Consider the following 22,536-nt stretch of genomic DNA (forward strand, 5'->3'; position numbering starts at 1 on the left):
CTTTCAGATTTTCCTTTATTTGCAGACTATTAAAAAAAAGACAACATTTCTTTCATAATGGCTTAGGCTGGGGGAAAACCTTCATGATCATCTAGTTTCATTTAGCTGCCCAGGGACCCATTCTGCTTGGCCTTGAATGCCTCCATGGATGATGCATCCACAGCTCCTCTTGGCAGCCTATGCCAGTGCCACACCACCTTGTTCCTAACATCTAACATAAATCTACCCTCTTATAGTTTAAAGACAATCCCCCTTATTTTTTCTCTTGGCCTTGTTAAACCTCATTAGAGTCTTGTGAGCCCACTTTCTGAGCGTGTTCAGGTCCCTCTGTATGGCATCCCTCCCTTCTATTTTGTCAACTGCACAACCCAGTCTGGCCTGGTCAGAAAACTTGCTGAGGGAACACTCTATCCCACTGAGTACGTCATTGATGAAGACGTCGAAGAGCATCGGACCCAAGACAGACCCCTGTGGGGACACCACTCATGATCTGCCTCTACCTGGACACAGAGCCATTGACCACAACTCTCTGGCTGTGACCATCCTACCAATTCTTTATCCACCAAATAGCCCACTCCTCAAATCCATATATACCAAATTTGGGGACTAGGATGTAGCGTGAGATCATGTCAAAGACCTTGTACAAATCCAGGTAGACAACATCAGTTGCCCTTCCTTTGTCTACCGATGCTGTCACTCCATCACAGAAGGCCACCAGATTGCTCAGGCACTACCTGCCCTCGATGAAGCCATGCTGGCTGTCTTGCATCACCTCCACATTTCTCATGTGCCTTAATATATCTTCCAGGAGGATCTTTAGCATGATCTTCCCAAGCACGGAGGTGAGGCTCACCACCCTGTAGTTCTCCAGGTCTTTCTTTCTCCCTTTCTTGAATACAGGAGTGATGTTTCCCTTCTTCCAATCAGCAGAGACTTTGCCTGACAGTCACAGTTTTTCAAACATGATGGAGAGTGGTTCAGCAACTACAGCAGCCAGCTCCTTCAGAACCCTCAGACGCATGTCATCTGTCCCCATAGACTTGTATACATTCAGCCTCAATTCAGATTCAGACCTTTTTTTATTAAGGAAAAGTCAGTATACAACAGCCTTTGCTCCCAGGTGTCAGCTCCCAGTTTCCAGCTCAGCCTGTTGCACTGCCAGGTAGAGGGACAGAAGATAACGCATATTTACTGCAGACTTACAAAGAAGAGACATGTACGTGCACCTGCACCCTTTAAGACCACAAATTGTAGGACACACCTGCAAGCAGCATAGCTGACTCTCCCAGGACCTCAGAAACCATCTGTCAGCGTCAAGTACAAAGCTGTAGAGATGACAGCCTGCAAGTGAAGAAACCAGAAATGCTCTTTCAGTGGCCTCATCCCACCTGTTAGGAAGAGCTGTAACCACAGCCCTCGCCCCAGCAGCTCCACCAGAGCAGCAGCACTGAGAGACTGCAGACTCCTTCTGCTGCCGTTATTTCCAAATCTGTGTATAAATACCACTTGATTCACATACATACCAAAATAACATGAGAATACTAAACTTCAGCTGAATGACTGTATGCTCAGGAGGAAAAGTCAGTGATTGCCAGAAGCAAAACACTATTTTATCAACTTTCCCTTTTGCTCAGAGCACGTGCATGGAAGCGTAGTAAGAGCTGTAGATGATTTTTGCTATGGAACAAGCAATCTGCTTATTTGAATGTTTCAAAAGAAAAGATAGATGCTGTGATGCAACTCCCAAACTGCAGATGTTTAACATTCTGTCGCAACCCAATCTCTGTCCTATTTAACATTGGTTTGAGGTCTTCCCACTCCCCGCAGGCTTCAGCATGAACTCCTGAGAAAACGTTGACATTGAAGCTGGCAAGTAGCACTCATTAGTGTGTTTTTAAAGAAAGGCAAACGCTGACTTTTGTGCAGTTGGTGAATGAATTATAAAGGAGCTCTATTTATGAATGAGAATTTTTAAATATCTACCAAATAGGTGAAAAAAAAAATGCCTGAAATACTGAACCACCTACAAACTGCTCGCATCAGTTCCTAGACAGTCAATATTAGGGGTATGCAATTGCTCACAATGTATTTTCTTAGCCAAGGCAGGATGACCAAAATGCTTATATGCAATAGAAAACAGTCACATTTAACTCCACAAGCAATAACTTAGGGTGGAATTAGGGTCCACTTTAAAGGCAATTCTAATTAAGCGTTAAGAATTTCTAATTAACGAGTTTCAAATGTCAACAGCATGCATTTCTCACAGATTCTAAGAGAAGTTGCGACTCCTCAAACACATTTGATGAGAAGTGTACTGCATATGAACAGTTATGCCAATAATTAAAATAACTGCCTAACTTTAAGATTGAAGAGCATTTTAAGTAACTAATGGATATAGCCAATGAAAATGACAGGAAAAAAAATAATAAAGATATTCAACTAGCATATATAAAGCTTTACAATAACAGATGTTTGCACTTTGATTATAGCACCCTTAAAATTCAGAGATACCAGATTTGCTATATGGAGTCAATCAAACTGGGTACATAAAATTAATCTGAGATTATTAAAAATAAATAAACATCCATCCCTAGGGGAAAAATAGATGCATAACTTGTAACACATCAGTTAGCACCAAACTTTGCAAAACCCTGGAAAAATTCAGGGAGCAATGAATGCTACAGCCAGTGTCTTCTTTGACAGGATTGAAGGGTAAGTCTGCTGGGAAGGAGCCACAGGAGGTCTCCAGTCTCCAGTCCAACCCTGCTATAAGCAGGGGCAGCTTGGAGCTCTGACCAGGTTGCTCAGGGTTATGCCCAGTCAGGCCTTAAAACGTGCAAGGATGGAGATGGAACAAACCCTCAGGGCAAGCTGCACCACTGTCTGAAAATAAGGTTTTCCTCCTAGTCTGAACCACTCTCATTCTCCCATTACACTTCCCCTGCAGTCAGAGCCCTCCAGCTGGGATGCAACCAACTGACCGCAGCCCTCTGAGCTGATGCATCCACTTTGGCTTTGGACATCTGACCATCCCCCATCCCCGCTGCACTAACTGCAACTTGGATACAAGAACAATGCTGGAGATAGCTGGAAGCCTTGCAGAAGTCAAGATGAACAGCTCTCACTTCCCTCACCCACTACTCTAGTCATTTTATATCACAGAAAGCAAGACAGCAGCTCAGGCACACATCACCCAGGGGTGATTCCATGCTGAATATTTCCAGGCATCTCTTCATTGTCCGTAATTCCAACTGTCCCATAGCTCTTATTGTTTTTGACATACCCTTCAAGCCTGAACTCCAGCTGAGCTTTAGCTTTGGCTTTCCTTGTGCTGCCACTGCATGCCTGCACAGTATTTGTGCTCATTGTTTTCAGACTATCCAATGCTTCTCCCTCCTGTGATATTAATACTTTTCACACTGGAATTCAGCCATTAGAAGTCCACTTGTCTTACGGCCTGCAAACAGCCTCAAACCAGGTGGGCTGCAGTCTGAAATACATCAACACGGTTCTGCAGCACTTTACTGTCAGTGATTTCACTGCAGAGGCAAATGACACCATCACCAAAGCTTGGCATGGACTTCAAATGATACCTGCATAGCTGACTTCCTTTGTTTTCCCCAGTCACAAGCCAGGATGTTGTGAACTACTGTTCTGTTCACAGAAACAAAGTACACCAGGCTATACAATAAAACATACATCTCTACTAGTTGTTCAACACCAGCTTGCAACAGAGGTACTCTATGTAAATGCATTTGACAGAACTGTGCATGACTGTTAAATGTGCCCCTGCTGTGTCTTTAAATCCTCATTAGTGTTCTTTAAGTCAGTGTACCTGATTATACATTGCACAGCAGGAAGATCTAACAAAGTATTGTTATTTGAATTATCTTTTTATAACCTAGCATCTCATTCCCATTAAAAATGTATAGTGACCTTACCCATGTCAAGGCTTTCAAGAAATAAATAAAGCACTGAGATAATTGGTTGTTTGCCATCATACACAGTCTTTATTGCGTGTCAAGCCCTGAGTCATACTAATATATTTAACGTTTCTCATTAGAACATAATAGGAAATTGCACCTTTATAAATCACATATTTATTCCCAACACATGGCTCAGTTACACTGTGCAAATGATTTCCTACCCACACTAGCTACGTCCCGCGTAGAGTAAAATGCTTCTCTTAGATTTACTTTGTGTCACAAGAACTGGATGGGTTAAGCTGCTCATATTTTTAAGCAATGATTTCTACACAAGCACAGAATGTTACATGCACTGAAATGTGTACCCCATCCTTCTGAAGAGACCTGGACCACCAGCATTAACATTGTGACAAACTGCCAACATCATTGTTCTGCATGCTGAAATTCAGTTAACGTTAATTAAATTATTGTAACCACTAAAATCACAGCCATAGTGGTTTTACCAGCAGTGTTATCACACACTGAATGATGCTGGACACAAACCTAAACAGCAACTCCCTCAGTCAACATAGATGGTTAACAGCAGTGCTTTCCACATTGAAAACTCATGCCAAGACACTAGCTTACACACAAGTAAAATAGATGTCCCTAAGGGAAATATGGCTTTTCTTAAAATCACTCCTAATAAGGCTTAAGGAATAAAGAACAAAATAAAGAAGGCTTGAAGAATATATGTCAGGTACCCACCTCAAGTTTTGTGATGAAAAGAACCAAAGCTGGTTTTTGTTGGGAAATACTCTGGTGCAAAGCAATCACACGGTCTCCCTCAGTCTTTTGAGTTCACTGTGCCCATGTGCACACATTATGTACGTGGTGGTATACTTCATACCATCTGAAGACACTGATAAATTCTTCATTTCAAGATTTATAGAAAAGAAAGCACAGTAATTATATCTCCTGTTTGGTTCTAGGAACAATAATAAATTATCCACTATTAAGAGCAAATTGTGCAAGTCCGACTATCATCATTTATCCCTGAGTTTAAAACAGTCTCTGCAGTATAATACAGACTTTTGTTGTTGTTTTAAATAATGGCTACACTTTGTGAGTGGACATTTGTCTGAGAAAAAGTAGAGAGCGAAATTTGTTTCCAACCTGAAAGCCTACTCACTGATTCAGTGGATTGTATTTGTTATTCTGAAACAGTAAATTAGGTATTAACCTGACTACACCAAAACATGCTAAATAAATAAATCACTTTGCTGATCTGAGGAGTAGTTCTGAGGAACTACTAAATTAATTCAAAAGATCAATGTTAACACTGCTGTGGATATATCTACTTATCAAGCCTGGTAACATCCTATTCTGTCAAAGCAAACCTTTTAAAATAGGTTAGCAAGTAATCATTTATATTTTTGACATCATCAGCTGCCATACACTCTAACATAAGACAAGGGTTTTTGCCTGAACTGCAGAACTTCTACTGATATTTTGCAACTTGGACAGTAGTTAAGAACTTTACATGGCAATGATCTTGAAGAGCCTACAAAGAGGTCAATAACTACTGTCCACACAGGTCAAAATCTCAGCAGGCTGCATGGATCTTCCCACAGTGTTCTAAGCTGTCCAAGTCAATTTGGACTGTTTCACATCTCACTGCATCACATTAAGAATAATAAGTGAGCTGCGATCTCAGAAAGAAGGGACACAGGCACTTCTGTGCTACAAAACCACAATGAAGAAGTGAATGTTTTTAATTTCTTAACCCTTCAACATCTTTCAAACTTCTGAAATTTTCAAAATGAAAGCCCTGGGAATTTTACCTAAAAGAAGAACAGTTCAAATAGGAACCATATCCATGTTTGTCAGCACTTAGGTTCCTTAGCAAATGCAGCATTATCTCAATCACATGTGAAGAACATCTTTTTATTTCCATCTTATTAGGTAAGATGTAGGCAAACACCTTTAGGCCTATGTTTGGAATAGAAAAAAGGAGACATCTCCCTGAGACTGACATACTCTTTTGCACACCAATCCCTCAAACAACACGTTCCCCAGAGGTTGGTACTGGGGCCTGTCCTCTTCAATATCTTTATAGATAATCTGGACAAGGGCACTGAGTGAACCCTCACTAAGTTTGCAGATGACACCGAGTTGGCTGGAAGCGTCAATCTGCCTGGCGGTAGCCCTACAGAGGGGAGGTTCAGTCAACTCTTCCCTTGCTCACCTTGTTTCTATCATACTTAGGATTTTAACATCACTCTGAGAATCATTACACTTTAAATCACATATGCCTGGTGTAATCTTCAATTTGTTTACTCTAAAGACCCCATCTGGGAGAATTCAGAGTCACAGCAGTGGAAGAATGTTTCAAAATACTGTCTAATGAACTCTGTCACTATACAAAGACTCACTGGTCTCTGATCCCATCAGGTCACCACATGGGTAAACAAGTGAGTGCCCGCCCTTGTAGTAACTATTACTGATAAAAACTTGTGACTGGACAAAAAAATAAAATAAATAAGCAGTTTACTAGAAACCCAGACAGAAAAAGAAACAGTGAAAAAAGAAAATCTAACTTTGTACTTGAATTGATAAATAACAATCACTACCCAGCATCCAAAGTAAAGTCAACAGAACTAATTTCAGTGTGCACTGTGGAATAAAGAATGGAGTACAGCACATTTAGTAGATGAACTAGGTATTGACAGTCACTGTTGATATCAACAGGAACTAATCCTGCAGTCAGAACACTACATTCAAGAAACTTTCTTTTTTCCAGTGACATTCCCACTTAAAGGAAGCAGTGCAACATTGATCAAATTAATATGTTTCAATGCAATATGGTATGATGAATTACTTACACAGACTTTTCAAAAAGTAGCAGTAGTCGATGGCAGATTAATACAAAAAGATTCTTGAAGCTGCATATAGCTCATAAAAACCAGAAACTAAGGACATCATTCATTGTTTTGGAAACTTGCTATGCCTAACAGTGAATCTCTTCCTTCTGGCAAATGCGGTAAGTAGCCTTGACATATAAACTTGCTACAGGTCAAAGAGTGATGGCACATACATATTCAGAGTAAAATAAAAGGCAAACTCTTGCCTGAAGCCACATGCATGTTTAAGAAGCACACAATAGGAGCTGAGTGCTATTGTTACCATCTACATTTTACTAATTTACTTTTTCTGAATTTTCTTCATTCATATTCCATGCTGAAAAGACACCATCAACTAAGTTACGGAAAAACAACAACTAACTAACTAAATAAATAAATAAAAACAACCACACCAACCAAAATGGGTGATCTAGTTTGAGCAAATTAAACCCTAAAACCTCTTGATGTTAATATTAGAAGATCTTCCCAACATAAACCACTATGAAATCATGAAGGTTCTAAAACTTTCAAGATTACTATTATTGCCACTATAGAAATAAATAGTAGGTGAGCTTTATTTATAAATGCTTTCCATATACTCAAACATGTAGCTGTTGAGATAATTGCACAGCCTCTTCTAAGCCTCTTTTATCAAGCCATGAATTATCAGAAGATAGTATATTCTTCTTGCGTAAAAGCCACATTCACAGAGAGATGTACGTTCACTTGTCATTCATAAAGAACTTTAAATGCACTGAATAGGACGGTACGTTAAAAGGATCCAGATTATTCAAAAGAAAAATTTGGCTCCTTGTACACGAATAGCCAGGATTACAAAAGCTCTCTCTTTCTGTACATAAAAATGATTATCCTTGCTTTCTGTGGAGATTATTAAGGCAATTCACTTGTTTTACATTCAGTGATAGAATAAACTCCACTGTCACGCCGCCTGGAGCTCCCGTATCTCATCCATTATGTAAATCTCCACAGAGTAGTTCAGCAAACATCATCTCAGTACCACTGCACTTAATAAGACTACCTACACATCTAAGTTAATTTTCATTTTCTTAAGACCAACAGAAGCTCTTTATTTCTTAATTTGCAAGACAGAGTCTCTTACCATCACCTCTCTTCAAAGAATAATCACAAAGCCCAAGCCCACAGTGTTAAACACAATTCAGACTTACATCTAAACACGTGTTCTGGGGGGTGCAACGTCTCCCTAAAAACAGGAGTATAAAACAAAGGCAGAAGTGTTGGGGTTACTTTGAATCTCACTTTTTCTACAACAACATTTTCTGGGTGTTTGGGGTTTTTTTTTTGGTTTTTTTTTGAGTCTTTTGATAGCCCTGAAACATTCTTGCATGATACAGGAATTGAGGCAGAGAGCCAATGCATTGTTACGTATGTTGGAAAGCTAAGGCTCTTCAACTGAGCTATGCCCACACATCCCTCACATCTGACTGCAGAAATCATAGCTGTAGCAGACTGCTATCAAACTGAACTGAAGCAATAACAGAAATTCTAGGTAAATAGGAAAGTTCAAAAGAAGATGACAGCCTCAAAAGCAGAAAACTTGCCCTTTCATGACTCATCACTGCACTCATGAACAAGAAGGGCTTAATGAATCACCAAGAGTACGTCTGACATGCCGTGTGGGAAGCACACAAGCAGGTCAAGTCTTAGATTAATACCAGGACCTTATTTTCTCTTTTAGACACATGTCCTTGGGTATATGAAATACCGTATTCCATATAATCATTATTCAGGTCTGTGGAGTGGATATCAGTATTAAAATAACAGCCTTCTCCTTACGTGCTAGCTATTGAATTCTAACACATTACTCTATGCCTTCCCACGAGAAGTGACAAATTGTATTGTTTGATGTTATTCTCCCCATGACATACCAAAAATATACATTTATTTCTAGCATTCACTGTTTATTGTCAGATAGGTAGGAAAGGGAAAAGCAGTAAAGTACATGTAGTATTTCCATTTCTGGTTCAATGTTTCTTAATCAGTATGACTGTGAAGACCAAGAACCAAATTTTTTCCCTTTGCATTGAGAACTAAAGATTAACTCTATTGGAAAAAGAAAAACAAAAACCCTCTCAATAGAAATATTCTGATTTTCCAGGTAAGCACTTAAACTCTGATAACTTATGACTGGCAATTAAGAAGCAAGGAGGAATGAAGTTCAATAAATCTCTGGTTAAAACTTGTTTTATTTGACGGACAATGCCCAGTTGAACAGTATTCAGCTTCTTGGAAAGAAAGAACCTTAGAGAATGAATTTAAACATTTTTCTCTCCACTCTGGTAATTTCTGTCGTACTTCTGAAAACTATATCAAAATGGTCTTGTCAAACTGCTTTGAAATTAAATGCCTTGTGCTTCTCTCTCTGGAGTACTATAAATTTAGTCATTATTAGAATTAGTATAATTGTTCTTTAAGTGCTCTAGGAATAAAAGGTGAAATGAGCTAAGTGGCTGCTCTTTCATTCCCATGAGGACGTGTTACAGCAGAGAAGTCAGAATGCAAGAGCAGGGATGTTCAGTGACGCTCTGAAAACCCGTGGACTGGAGTACAAGTCTTGCAAAGCAGAGCCTCAAGTGCCCATGATGTCTGGGCCAGAACATTTTTGTTGAAGATGTCTTTTCCTACAGGGAGAAAATGAGAATCCAGTGGGAAGAACTGCCCTCTTGAGATGCCTGCTGCTGCCTGTCAGCTTCTGGATGACAAGAACCTTCAGCAAAATCACTGAGTTAAAAGTGAAAAGCTTTAGCTCCCTGTGGACTCTGTCCCATCACTTACGACTAGTCTTCATCAGGAGCAACAAGGGTGAAAGAACTCAAGTAGTTGGTTTGAAAACAGCATATAATACAGATAAAAATACAGAGTGCCACCCCAGCTGGTAGGCCTTTGCAGCACTCACACAGCAGAACCACCAGCCTACATTTCCATCAGCAAGCACCACAGTGTAACAGGAAAGAACCTCCTTGGTGAGATGAGTTTTGCTGAAGATGTCCATAGCCTATGTCTTTTGGGGCACTTACTTTGGTCTAGGTCATAAGACAAGATTCATGGATGCACTTCCGGATCTAAGCTACAACAGTAATGCATTGAGTTCACTTTCTAGCTCCCGTCTGAACTAGCTTTCCCCCAAACCCATTCAAGTCGAGATTTCTGAACTTGATTTCCATGCTGCTTCCATCATAATACAGTCTTTAAGATGTGTTTCAGAGCCTGTATGATGTTACAACACCTGTTTCAGTTTCTCCAAGAGCCATGGACTCTGTAGTATGTCTCCCCTCCCTCTCCCAGTATCATTAACACAGCCAGGTATTTCCAACTCCCAGTAAATGGTATTAAAGTTGTCTGCATTATAACAGTCTGTCATTTTATATTCACAAGTTATTTTTTTCTAACTGCTCTCAGCTCTGGTTAGCCTATTCTAAGTGAAGGGTTTTTTTGTCTTTTACTCCAAAATGAATTTCAAAAGAAGACACTGAAAAAGCAAAGTAGTGGTTACGGAAAGACATTCATCACAGGAAGAACTTGAGCTCAAAAGGTCAAGTAATCATAAAGTAAGCCTTACAATCAACAGTAATAAGTAATGTGATTGATGTCAATGCATTTACTAACTCAAATAGTAAAGAGATATCTATTAACCTTCAAAAGTAGTTTAACAGGCACTCTACTACTCTGAGTTACATCAATAAGAACTAAATCAGACCTTTAAACACAGCTTTCATATACATCCACCATTTACTAACAGACTCATTACTGTCAGGTAGCATTTTGTGGAGCAGTGATCTCATCAACAAGTGCAAGATCTACTCTTACTGTACACTGTGATTTAGTAATTCCAGCAATACACACTGTGAAAATGACTTGCTTATTAGAAATATTCCATAGTTTGGTTACATTCTGTCAACACTGCACTAATTACTCTCCTGCAAGTTGGACTACAACATGGAGTTTCTTTTTTCCGCATGCCATCTTACACAAACATTAGTGCCTCGCCTTTTTAATGCAATTCTTCACTTCTCCAGTTTAAAAAAAGATATTTAAAAAATATCGATGCACCTGAGTCATCCCACAGCTGTTTCTAACAGAACAGAAGCCTGTGCACCACCACATGCAAACCCTGCACACCACCACTGAGCAGCTGCTGAGCCAAAGACATTTCTCTGACTCGTAGCAAAGCCTCCTGGACAGCTCCGCACTGACAACTTGAAAACACAACCTTATTTATTATATATAAAGAACCTCTTTATTTATTGATTTTACACCAAAGTTTGAGGCTTTTGTAGTAGAAGAGGCTTTGACATGGAAGGCCTAATCCCCCTCTGTCCTTCCGTAGCCCTTCTGAACTTTGCAGGTACAGAAAAACCACAGCTACCTTTAACCACTACTTTGTATTCTGAAATAACACTTCTGCAAGTACACTTTTGTTTTGTGATATGAGTTTCAAAGCAATGGTTATGATCTTTCATAGATCTCTGTCCCCAGTTCCACGTTGGCAGGAATAAAATAAAAGCACAAAGGCCTCAAAATTATAATCCAACTTGGTTTAAACAAGGTCAGGTCACAAGTCAAACACAAAGCATAGTTAGGCCCTAAGTCTGATGAACTGGTTTTGTGTGTATATATATGGGTTTGTTTTAGATACTCGGCCCAAGCCAGCTGCTGAAGAGCACTGTAAACACAGCAGAACAGTGGAGAAATGAACAGAACAGAGCCAAGACCCAAGACCCATAAACAAGAAACCACTTATGTTACGAAAGCAGGGACAGCAGAAATAGAGGGCTTAAAAAATAATGTGGCCCTGGAGGAAGCACCATGTGCTGCAGATGATCTTTGCAAGGGACAGAACAAGACAGAGCATCTCTGCTGCCTCTCCCTTTCCAGAATATACAGTTTCAGAAAAAGTAAATTTTTTCTCCCATGTTAGTCTGTTTCAGAGTGCTTTATACCTTTAAATGATTATAAGTAAAAACAGATCCATTCTATGGATATGATTGGACCCCAGGCAATGAACACTCTGTTATCTGTTCTGGCTGTTAATTATCCATTTCGCAGCAACCACCAATGGATTGGTGAGGGACCGATCTCAACAAATGCTACCCAGCAGACAAAATCCACAGAACTTTCCAGGCTTTGTGCCCTGCTGATTCCAGGCATAGGTCATTTTTAAGTGGTCATTTGTTATATTGCTCTATCCAAGATATTTATAATCATAATGAATTGAGGCAAAACATCAAACCACAGCCTCTTTGCCTCTATATTGAAAAGAACATGACAGAAAGGAGGGATTGATGGCCAATGTAAGATAACTCCCCGAGATTACTGCTTTTTATCCTGTTGATGCTTCTATCCAAAATCATAGTCCAATAATCCATTGAATGTTATTAGATGTGAAAGACCACTTAAAAGCAGCCATTTCCTTTCTAAGAAAAATGTTTGCAATAGAGGAGAAAGCACATGACAAAACCCAAACATATCACCACAGTGTTAGCAGTACTGTGACAGCAGAATACACTATACAAACAACTACAACAAAAAAATCACCTTAATCATGATCAGACTCTAAAAGCATAGAAAAATGTAGACTGAGGTCCAACAAGACCAAACTCCACCCAGAAGGGCAGCTTCGGGGACACATCACACAGCTCAGGATCTTGCCCACTCTGATGCGTGGAGCTGCTCCTCAACACGTGCAGGACTTGACATTTTCTTCTGCTGACTTTGATGAGTCTCCTGCCAGCCCATTTACCCAACCTGAACAGCAGCACTGCACTCATCATGTTGGCAACATACCCTGCAGCTCAGCCAGACCTCTCTCTCACACATCCTGCTCTGCATGGGAGCTGAGGAAGGTGATGCTGAACCTAAAGAGCTGGATACGTTTTCTCTCACTTATTAAGAGATTATACACTGGTTACATTCTCTAGAAAGCAGTACTTCTCAGGTTTGTCACACACATCTCTTCAAGAAAATAAGCAGTTGGCTCCTAACACCGATTAATTCAATACAATTCTGTGATGCATTGCATTTTTTGAGCATGACGTTAAATAATTTAAAACATCATTAAGTTTGATCAAAGGAGCTGCCCAGAAGCTGTCCATGAGACCACAGCATGACTGGGAGACTGCACCCAAGACCACCCACTGAAAAGGCAGGTCTGTTACAGTCATCTAAGTAACAACTTCTCCCCTTTGTCCTTAAGTTCAGCTTTCCAACCTCCTTTCAACCCTACCCACTTCTCTTGCCCTGCAGTCTTAATCTTATGTTGCCCAGGACTTCGGGAGCTCTAGCTCCTCCCAGCCAGTCACAAAATTCCTTATCAGCTTCTACACTGGGCTCTCTTCTTTATACATTCACATTCAACTGCTGTAGACTGATAAATGTTAATCTTAAATGCCGTATTCAACAAAGAACTGAATTTCTAGATTTAGACACAGTTACGGACAGCATAGAACCACTTTGAGTGCATCCAATATGCATTCATGCCATCAAGTTTATCATGTGTATTTCTTACTTTCCTGTGAAGAATTCATCTGACCTTCTTTTATAAAAAAAATAAAAAAATATGTCCGTATTTCTTCTAACATTGCATATATGGCTAGATGTCAGTTATACACATAAAACTAAACTTACATGCATCATGATACGGTTTGAGGGAGACCATCAAAGAGTTTAAAAATACCGGTACAGCATACAGATGATGCAACCAAGATCTTTGTGCTACTTATGACATATCTACACACATTCCATATTACTAGAAGAATTCTGGTTTTCTAAACTTATTTAGCCAAGCAGCATTTTCTTAGCTGTACAGCACCCTGAATACCAGGGTGCTGGGTGAAATCCTCCAACTTCTTCCCCACTGGACTCAGAACTTTTATCAGCTGACCTTAAAAGTGATCACAGCGAATGCCTCTCCACTGTTGCCTAATTTTTCTGGAAACAGTCTCCACAGAGAAAGATTTTCATTTCAGACCTTGAGTTAATTCACAAAAAAGCGCTTTTGTTTTTAATTGTTCAGCTATATGATTTAATCACGGTACTTTCCTAACCTAAAAGATCAACAGTTGGATTCAGAGTCCTTTTGCAAAGCCTGCCAAACTGAAAACGTGTAATGAAATAATGCAGTATTCCCTCCCTTATCTACAGATATTTTGCACAGCTCCCCCATGATTACTGAGGGATGTCAGAGAAACATGAGAGTAGAACTGTACTATGAAAAGAAAGAGGTCACCCCATTTCTCCTCTTCTTCCAGCCATCACTCCACATCAAGACAAATAAATAAAAGAAGAAAAAGGATGAGAGATACAGAGTTAGAAGTGCTGCACTTCTCACACAACTACAGCCTTTTCCAAGAGACCTGGGAAACGGCCATAGGAAGTCAAAGAGTGTTTTGACTTTGCCTGGATTCCAACTACAAAAGCCCATCTTGTGGACCTGAGAATTCCTTAATCTTTTCTGTCCTGATGTCACATCCCAGGCCAAATACACAGCATGGTTCTCTAGTCTGAACAAGTTTCTCCTCCAGAACAAAGATGGTGTTGTCCTATACTGTTTTCTGGACAGTACGTGGATATTTCTGATATAATATCAACTCTGATATCCAGAAGTAACTTACAGATAGTAAGCGGATATTCACAACCTCTCATTAACTTTCTGCCCATGGAGCATTGTCATCATCACCCCTTTCAGAATTTTGTCACTGTCATTCTGTAAGATACAAGTAAAATTTCAATGGTGCCTATTTTTCACACTACTATTTATACCCCAAAAGCTCTGAGCAGGTAAGTGTTTTACTCCTCCGTTATGTGATCCTATCCCAAGCTATCATACATCCGTACAGAGAGCACCCATGGAAATGTCAGCAATTAAATCAAAGAGAAATTCCTTAAGACTTTGCATGCTGTCTCACAGGCAACAACTGCAGGTTTGTATCTGGGAATACAGGCCCTGGTCCTGGAAAGGAATTGTGCTACAGAGCTACTAACACCACCTGTCAACTCTATTAAGGTTTTTAAATCTGGATGCTGGAGTTTTCCAGGAACCTGTGGTATAAAAAGCAGATGTTCTACAGATGTTTCTAAGGCTTTTATTTCAGGAGACTGAGTTCAAGGACACAGATGCTTCACTCAAGGCTTTTGCTCCCTGTGAAACTTTAGGTAGATAGTACCAGTGCATCTTCTACTTACTGCAAACACTAGACTAACCCAGGAACTAAAGTCTTCCATACCTAAGTCAATAAACTGCAAATTGCCTGAGCTACTCGAGTACTGATATAACCAAATTAGCATTGAGATAAATGAGAATCTTAGCCCTGCTAAAATATTTTGCACAAAGAGAGCTATAAATTTCTGGTAGTCAATTGCAACTTTGGAGAACCTCAATTGCTGTTTCTTCGACTGTTGAAGCCTCTCATCAAGGTTCAGGGGATGAAGAAAACTTTCTGTTTAAGAGCTTTTCCACTATAACGTATCCCTTCTCAACAAATTTGTGTTCCAGAATGCCTCACTCGAATGAGATGCTACACCAAATCCCACCATTCTGTGCATTGCATTTGCCACTGCAATCTGTTTGATCTGGTGCAAACTCAGGCATGGTCAGCTATGTTTAAACATCCTTGGCTGGCACTGGTTAACACAGCATCCCAGTCAAAGTCTATAGTTCACAAACAAGTCAGACTGTCAAAAGCAAAGGCCTAGTGAATTTTATCATCTTATGAAACATAACAGTAAATTTAGTAACGCACTAATAGCTTTTCCTCTCCATCTACCATAGAAAACACAGGTGATATGACATCTCCGCATGGTAAGAAAGCAAAGCACCAAGAAGCCTACAAAGACATCATATCCTATTGGACTAAAACAGCATTTCTCAATGTGGTACCTGATTGCCAAACAATAGCATATTGAGTTTCACAGCCATCAGATGTAACAGAAGACAACACCTATCCCATTTACCCTTCATCCTCATGCTGAAGAATAACACCTGATCTCCATAGCATGGCACTGCTCACTTCCTTAAGGTACTACTGCATTTCCATTTGAACATTCAAGTCCGTGTCTTTTGCCTGTTTGCTTCCTTTTGTTGTTTTTCATTGTTTTTAAGTCAGAAACTGTTGCATTAAGCTACAGTAGTGTCAAGCTAAAGTAGTCCCTGCAGGAAAGACAATATGACATGAGAAACTCTGCTTGATTGTTTCATCTATTCTGTTTTCTAATACACCGTACATTTTTTATAACAGTAGTAATATGCATAATACTTATGACTGTAAAAATGTCAACCAACTTTTATGGCTTTCCTCTTCATATGAATATCCAGTCATCCATTCATTCCTAGATCCACTTCAATCCTGAAAAGAAAAAAAAAAGAAACATTTAGTATTTCTGAGATAACCGATAAACTGGCATATAATTGACTTCTTTTCTTACAGGTATATTAACTAACTTCTCAAATATTTATACATATATATAAGTAAAAACGTGACCACAGACTTATGTTCAACAGTGAAACAGCTTAGAAGAACAGTAAGATTGTAAGCATTTGAGATAAAACTGGATTTATTATGAAAATGCAACTATATTGGAGAAAGTTTTATATTTCCTGTTCACAAATCACTTTATTCAGTGTTCTCAGTGTCATTCATTTCTAAGCTGTTCCCCATTGTTCTTCAGAGCCCATTATGTTTGCAGAGGCAAATTTTCTAAAGGTAAATTTTCCGAAAGTCACCTAATATGAACATTCCTTATTGTTTTTTTCCATATGCGTTTCCCAGAAATATTATAGGAGGTCTGGACAATAACACATTAAAAGGTAAATACATTTAATAGCTAACTCATTAACACAGTTATTTCCTGTGTCTGGACAAGACCATTAGAAAATCCAAATACATATTAATACAATACATGATTAGTTTAGTTATGATTCCATATGAATCTATAAAAGAAAAAATACATATGGAGAATTAAATACTCTACTGAACTTTGGGACGCTCCCTCAGATTTAAGAAAAATACTTATAGAATCATAGCATCATCAAGGTTGGAAAAGCCTTTCAAGATCATCCGGTCCAACAGTCCGCCTATCACCAATATTTTCCACTAAACCATGGTCCTCAACACAACATCAGAACATTTCTTCAAGACCTCCAGGGTCAGTGACTCAGCCAGCACCCAGGGAAGCCCATTCCAGTGCCTGACCACTCTCTTGGAGAATAAGTTATTTCCTTATGTCCAACCTGAATCTCCCCTGTCGCAACTTGAGACCATTCCCTCTAGTCACATGGGAGAAAAGGTCAATTCCCACCACAACCTGTAATTGTTTCCAGTTCTCCACATTTTCTCATCATTACTACTTAAATACATCCAGACACGTGCATGCACGTACACTCCCCAGTGCAACTTAGCTTCACAAAACACATGAATGCTGACCGCCTATTTAGGTTACTGTGGCAATGGCAATAGAAAAAAAAAACATAGGTAAATGTTTCAAAACTGATAACAGCTACATAGCTAATCACAGCCATGACCATGTTTGCATTATTAAATCACATGTGATTGCCTTTTCATGAAAAACCTACTCCTTTAGTAATAACTGGCTTTGCTTATTCATTTTCTTCAGGTTTGCATGATTTACCAAGCAATGAATTTCCCATTTCCTTCCGCACACCACATCACTGCAGTCTCCCTCCCTAATGCACTCCAAGCTCATGGAATTATTTCTGCATGTCTTCCTCTGCTAAGTGCAACAAGCTCCAGCACTGCAACCATCCCACATCTGAAAATATAACCCAGGATATCTACAATACAGTACACATGGTTTGAGGATAGGACAGGAATCAGCCTCCTAGCACTGAGACAGCCAGCAAGGGGGGCAAAGAGCACTGATGGTGATGGGCAATGCACACTGGCCACAAATTCCACACATACAGGCCAAACAGTTTAACCATGACGTTTTTAGGCTGTTTATGGGTGAAGAGAATCACAGAATCATTAAGATTGGAAAAAACCTCTAAGATCATCTAGTCCAACTGTCCACCTGTCACCAATATCACCAACCAAACTATGTTCCACAAAGGTACTGAGAAGTAAACCTCCATCTGGAAATATCCGCTCAACTATGAGCTCCATCATTTTGTAGCCACATTTTCAGAAGCACTGTACAGCTTCAGCTTGAGATGAAACAGCATGGGAATGAAACTGAGCAGTCTGTCCTTGCAAATCTAATGCACTGATCCTGTCTCGTGTCATCACTGTTTAAATGTGTGCTGAACTTAGTGTTTTAGCTGCTTTGTAGTATGAAAACTCAGTTTCTTCTATCACAAATATGAAAACAAGTCTAGATAGAAGTGCCTACCATTTCTACAAAGAAGACAGAATGACACAATGTTCTTCATTTAAAACCTCTGAGTCAAAAGGGTTCTTTAACTAAGGAAAAAAAACCAAAAAACAACACCTAACAAGCTATTAGCTTTAACCAAAATAAAGAAATGCAAGCTGCCAACAATTACATCCCACCACCAGCCCACAGCTAACCAGGGGCTTACAACTGTATCTTCAGACTAAGAGTTTATGAAGCTTACCAGTACCACTGAACATTAGATTCCTCCCATGACAAGAAAAAAGCAATAAAAAAATTTTACAAAGTTCAGTTTGGAAACAAACTCTTCCTCATCTGGCCAACATCCCCACCGAGGATGGTGATTCTAGCAGAGAGGATGAGAGTAAGGAAGATGGGAAGACGTTCAGGACAATCATACCAGACACTGACATATGGAGGCTACTTCATTATTTGTAGAGAGGTATTTTAATGAACTGTTTGTATATGCTTGTGTCAGTTTCTAGACACAAAGGCAAGTTCATACAAGTATCATTTCACTACCTCTTTTATGTACTACTAATTTTTAAGTAAATTCCTGCCAACGCAGTTGCGAAGTACTCTTTATGTTATACTCCTTTTTCTAGTTCGGATACATAACATAAAACATACACAGAAAACATCAACTATGTTACTAAGTCAAGTAATTTGCTGAACTTTTTTCTCTGCAAAGCAAAACCCGTATGTGGATATAACCATATCTCTGAATCACTGTCTTGCATCATTTATTTTACTTAAAAAATATATGCACTTTCATTCTCCGAAGCCCCCAAATCTGCACTTGAAGTCCCTTTCAGTAGATCCTCTTGCAATCCCTTACAAATGCCTCAAGTCACATCCAGCTTCCTGAAGGCCAGGAGTGACTACTTCCAAATTCACCACGGCCATCCTAATCACCAGATGCAACAGGAGAACTGAAAGTACACTTTCAGCAGTGTACAGAGCATAAAGAAAAGTGGTAGTCATCAACACAGCCTTGAGAACGGCTACCTGTGTACTAATAGTAGCCACACACTTGCCTCTTTGTTTCCTACATTTCTGGCTCTTGCAGGGAAATAGTTAACTCCGTAAACAAGACATTCTGCAGAATCTACAAATCTTACATTCACGTGTATTTATGTAAAGCTACAAATTTGCAGCAGGCCCTTCTGAGCAGAATCAGTAAGGGACAGAAGATAAAACTCAGTGCAGCACTACACTGTATCAACATACCCAAAAATTTACCTACACCTGCACTCAAGTACCTGCATTTCTTTCCTTGGATCTGGTCCAAAAGAGCTTCATAAACTGGATTCTGGACTGCTGTTAATTTTGACTACACAAAATACTTTGCTAGTGATTTTTCTGTAGAGAAAAAGAACTGCAGAGCGAGCCAGTGTCCTATCAGCAGTCATCATGATCTGCAAACGGAGCCAGGTAATAGGATCACAAGAGCACTTGCTATGCTTTTTGTCACTGACCACCCGACTGCAAACATGAAGTTTATTTTGTTCTCAGCTAAAGTTTCTGCTAGCGTTTGATAATTTCTCTTGAGGCAAACGGAGTTACTTGCTCTAAGACCACCAGCACCTCCCACTATCTTTGTTACTGACGTGGTGATGGTAACAAAAATACATTCGGCTGCTCTAATATTTAAAAAATATTTCTGAAAATTAACTTAAAAGTTTGAACTTCTGGCATTTTAATAAAAGTAAGGAGACTCACTGGTATTTTAATAAAAATAAAAGAGAAGCAGGAGGCAGAGAGTGGGATGCTTGTTGCTAGGTGATACCTAGGCTCTCCTCAACTCCTACAGACCGAAATATTTATCCAGACTCCCACAAAGAACGACATCCAGCATAGAGAAAGAAGAGACACGCTGAATGAAATGCATCATGATTCAAGGTAAGAAGTGGCAGCTCTGCCACCAGTTCAGTCCCTGGGGTGCAGCATGACAAGGATGCTGAGGGGGAGGCTGACGCAGCTCCTCCTTGGCGTCTGCCTTCACTTCAGTTGGAGCCCCAGCAGCAAGACACCTCCAAAAACAGCCTTCCTTTCACAACAATCCAGAACTACCTCAGTTCCACTGGGGTCCTGGCAGCGGGAGAACCTGCACCCTGATCTACCCATCTGATTTACCCATCTGACTGTAAAAGCTGTTGTGTTTTATATCTTTGTATTCCAACAGTGGGTTTGCAGCTGGCAAGATGTGGACAAAGCTGTCACTAACAGAACACACAGCCTTTGCAAGAAGGCTGCAAGCCAGACGTCTCCTCCTCCTCCCTTTGTACAAGGTTTATTCAATGACTAAACTTCCACAGAGCGCTTACAATGCCATCCAGTAGAGTATTAGAGGAATAAACATTATTCTTTACAGGGCTCGTATTTGACGTTAATGAATTATTTAGAATTGAACAGCTTCAAGGATAAGTCCCAGACCTCCTGGGACTTACAGACACACTTCATCCTCCCTATAACTCAAGGGGACGGTTTGACAAAAATAATACATAGAAGCATACTAGAATTCTGGTGATATAATTTCAGAGAATCATTACTCTGAGAAAGATGCCCTTCAGTAAAGAAAAAATCTGCAACCGCATGCATGTCCACAAAGAACTATAGCATGACAAAGAAGATTAGATAAAGATAAAACAGATATAGTAATTAAAATATGTAGAAAGAACAGAGTTTTCAAACATCAGAATTCAGGTAATGTTCACTGATCAATCCAGAATAGTGTTGTAAACTGCAGGGAGCAGAGAAAAATCACAGCAAAACAATGTAACCCCTTGAACTGTTATTGCAGAAGTAGTGATTATCCTCCATGCTTTTTGTTGATTGGATAGCTCTGAAATCTCCCTATTCCCTTCACACCTCTAGCCTAAGCAGAATGGCATTGGATTTTGTGAGATCTAAATAAAATAAAGTTCTGATAAACACAGCCACACATCATTTGGACAGCTTGCTGACATAAGGAAATGTTCACGTTACACATCACACACTTTCAGCGCAAGGTCTCTCAGATCACCATCTACCCTCTCACACAGTTCAAACTGCACATTACGGTTAAATTTCTATTCACCATCCTGCACATGTGAAGTCAAAGGACTCAGCAGGCCTTTCCTTGTTACAAGAATCACCTGCAACTTTTTAAATGTACATATACACACATGTATATGATTATAAATATATGAAAGTATGTGCACACAGACACAGAATCCTGATGAATCAATAAACTATTGATTTGTAAATAATTATCTTCCAGGAATCTGCAGAAAACACACTGTCAATTACATCACCAGAACAACACAGAAGCTTTCAGTTTCTGAAAAATAACATTTCTGAACCCCCAATGAAATGGAATTAAGAAAACTCATTTTATGCCCTTATTTTAGACTTTCTTCAGCAAAACTATATAACTATTATAGAATTATAGAATCATAGAATCATAGGTGTTTTAAGGGACCTCAAGAGATCATCGAGTCCAACGCCCCTTCCAAAGCAGGTTCCCTACACCAGGTTGCACAGGTAGAACTATCTGGAATATACTATATAACTGTGTAACTGTATGGAATCATAGAATCACTCAGGTTGGAAAAGACTTTAAAGATCATCAAGTCCAACCACAACCTAATCATACTACCCTAACTCGAATAACCCTCTGCTAAATAACGTCCCTGAGCACCACGTCCAAATGGTTTTTAAACACATCCAGGGATGGTGACTCAACCACCTCCCTGGGGAGCCTATTCCAGTGCTTAACAACCCTTTCTGTAAAGAAGTGTTTCCTGATTTCCAACTTAAACTTAAGGCCATTTACTCTTGTTCTGTCACCACTGAGAAGAGACCAGGCACCTTTCAGGTATTGGAAGAGAGCAATGCAGTCTCCCCTCAGCTTCTTCTTCCCCAGACTAAACAGCTCCTTCAGTCTCTCCTCATAGGGCATATTCCCCAAGCCCTTCACAAGCCTTGTTGCCCTTCTTTGGACCTGCTCCAGCACCTCAATGTCCTTTCTGCACTGAGGTCAAAAAACTGAACGCAGTACTTGATGTGAGGCCTCACCAATGCCAAGTACAGGGACAGGATTACTTCCCTAGTCAATGAGAATACGTGTTATTCTCAAAATGATAATGACTCTCTGAGACCTCTATTGAACTTGAAAGTAATTACAAACCAGTAATATTGAAACAAGTGCTACCTCAGTTTCAGGTTGAAGTTGCATTTCTGCATTCTGTTTGCACTGCAGCTCATACCCCAAATAGGATAATAGCATAAAGACTTGCCCATGACTCTTCCTTACTACTGTGGTGGTGAAGGGGGCAAAGCCCAAAGCTCCCCAGCAGACT

The 22,536-nt window shown here is 39.7% G+C and overlaps 1 protein-coding gene across 3 annotated transcripts in view; it reads right to left on the bottom strand.

Annotated features, from left to right (window-relative positions):
- Positions 1-22,536, bottom strand: part of KLF12 (KLF transcription factor 12) — a 233,455-nt gene that overhangs the window by 150,240 nt on the left and 60,679 nt on the right. For all 3 annotated transcript variants that reach the window (XM_065744044.1, XM_065744042.1, XM_065744043.1), the window contains exon 2: positions 16,125-16,188. In XM_065744044.1, coding sequence (XP_065600116.1) covers positions 16,125-16,145 — 21 coding nt within the window. In that variant the 5' untranslated portion in view covers positions 16,146-16,188. The remainder of the gene's footprint in view (positions 1-16,124; positions 16,189-22,536) is intronic.

Source organism: Cyrtonyx montezumae, unplaced genomic scaffold, assembly GCF_038088225.1.
Source record: "Cyrtonyx montezumae isolate F1298 unplaced genomic scaffold, pur_monq_1.0 scaffold_3, whole genome shotgun sequence".
Lineage (NCBI taxonomy): Eukaryota > Metazoa > Chordata > Aves > Galliformes > Odontophoridae > Cyrtonyx > Cyrtonyx montezumae.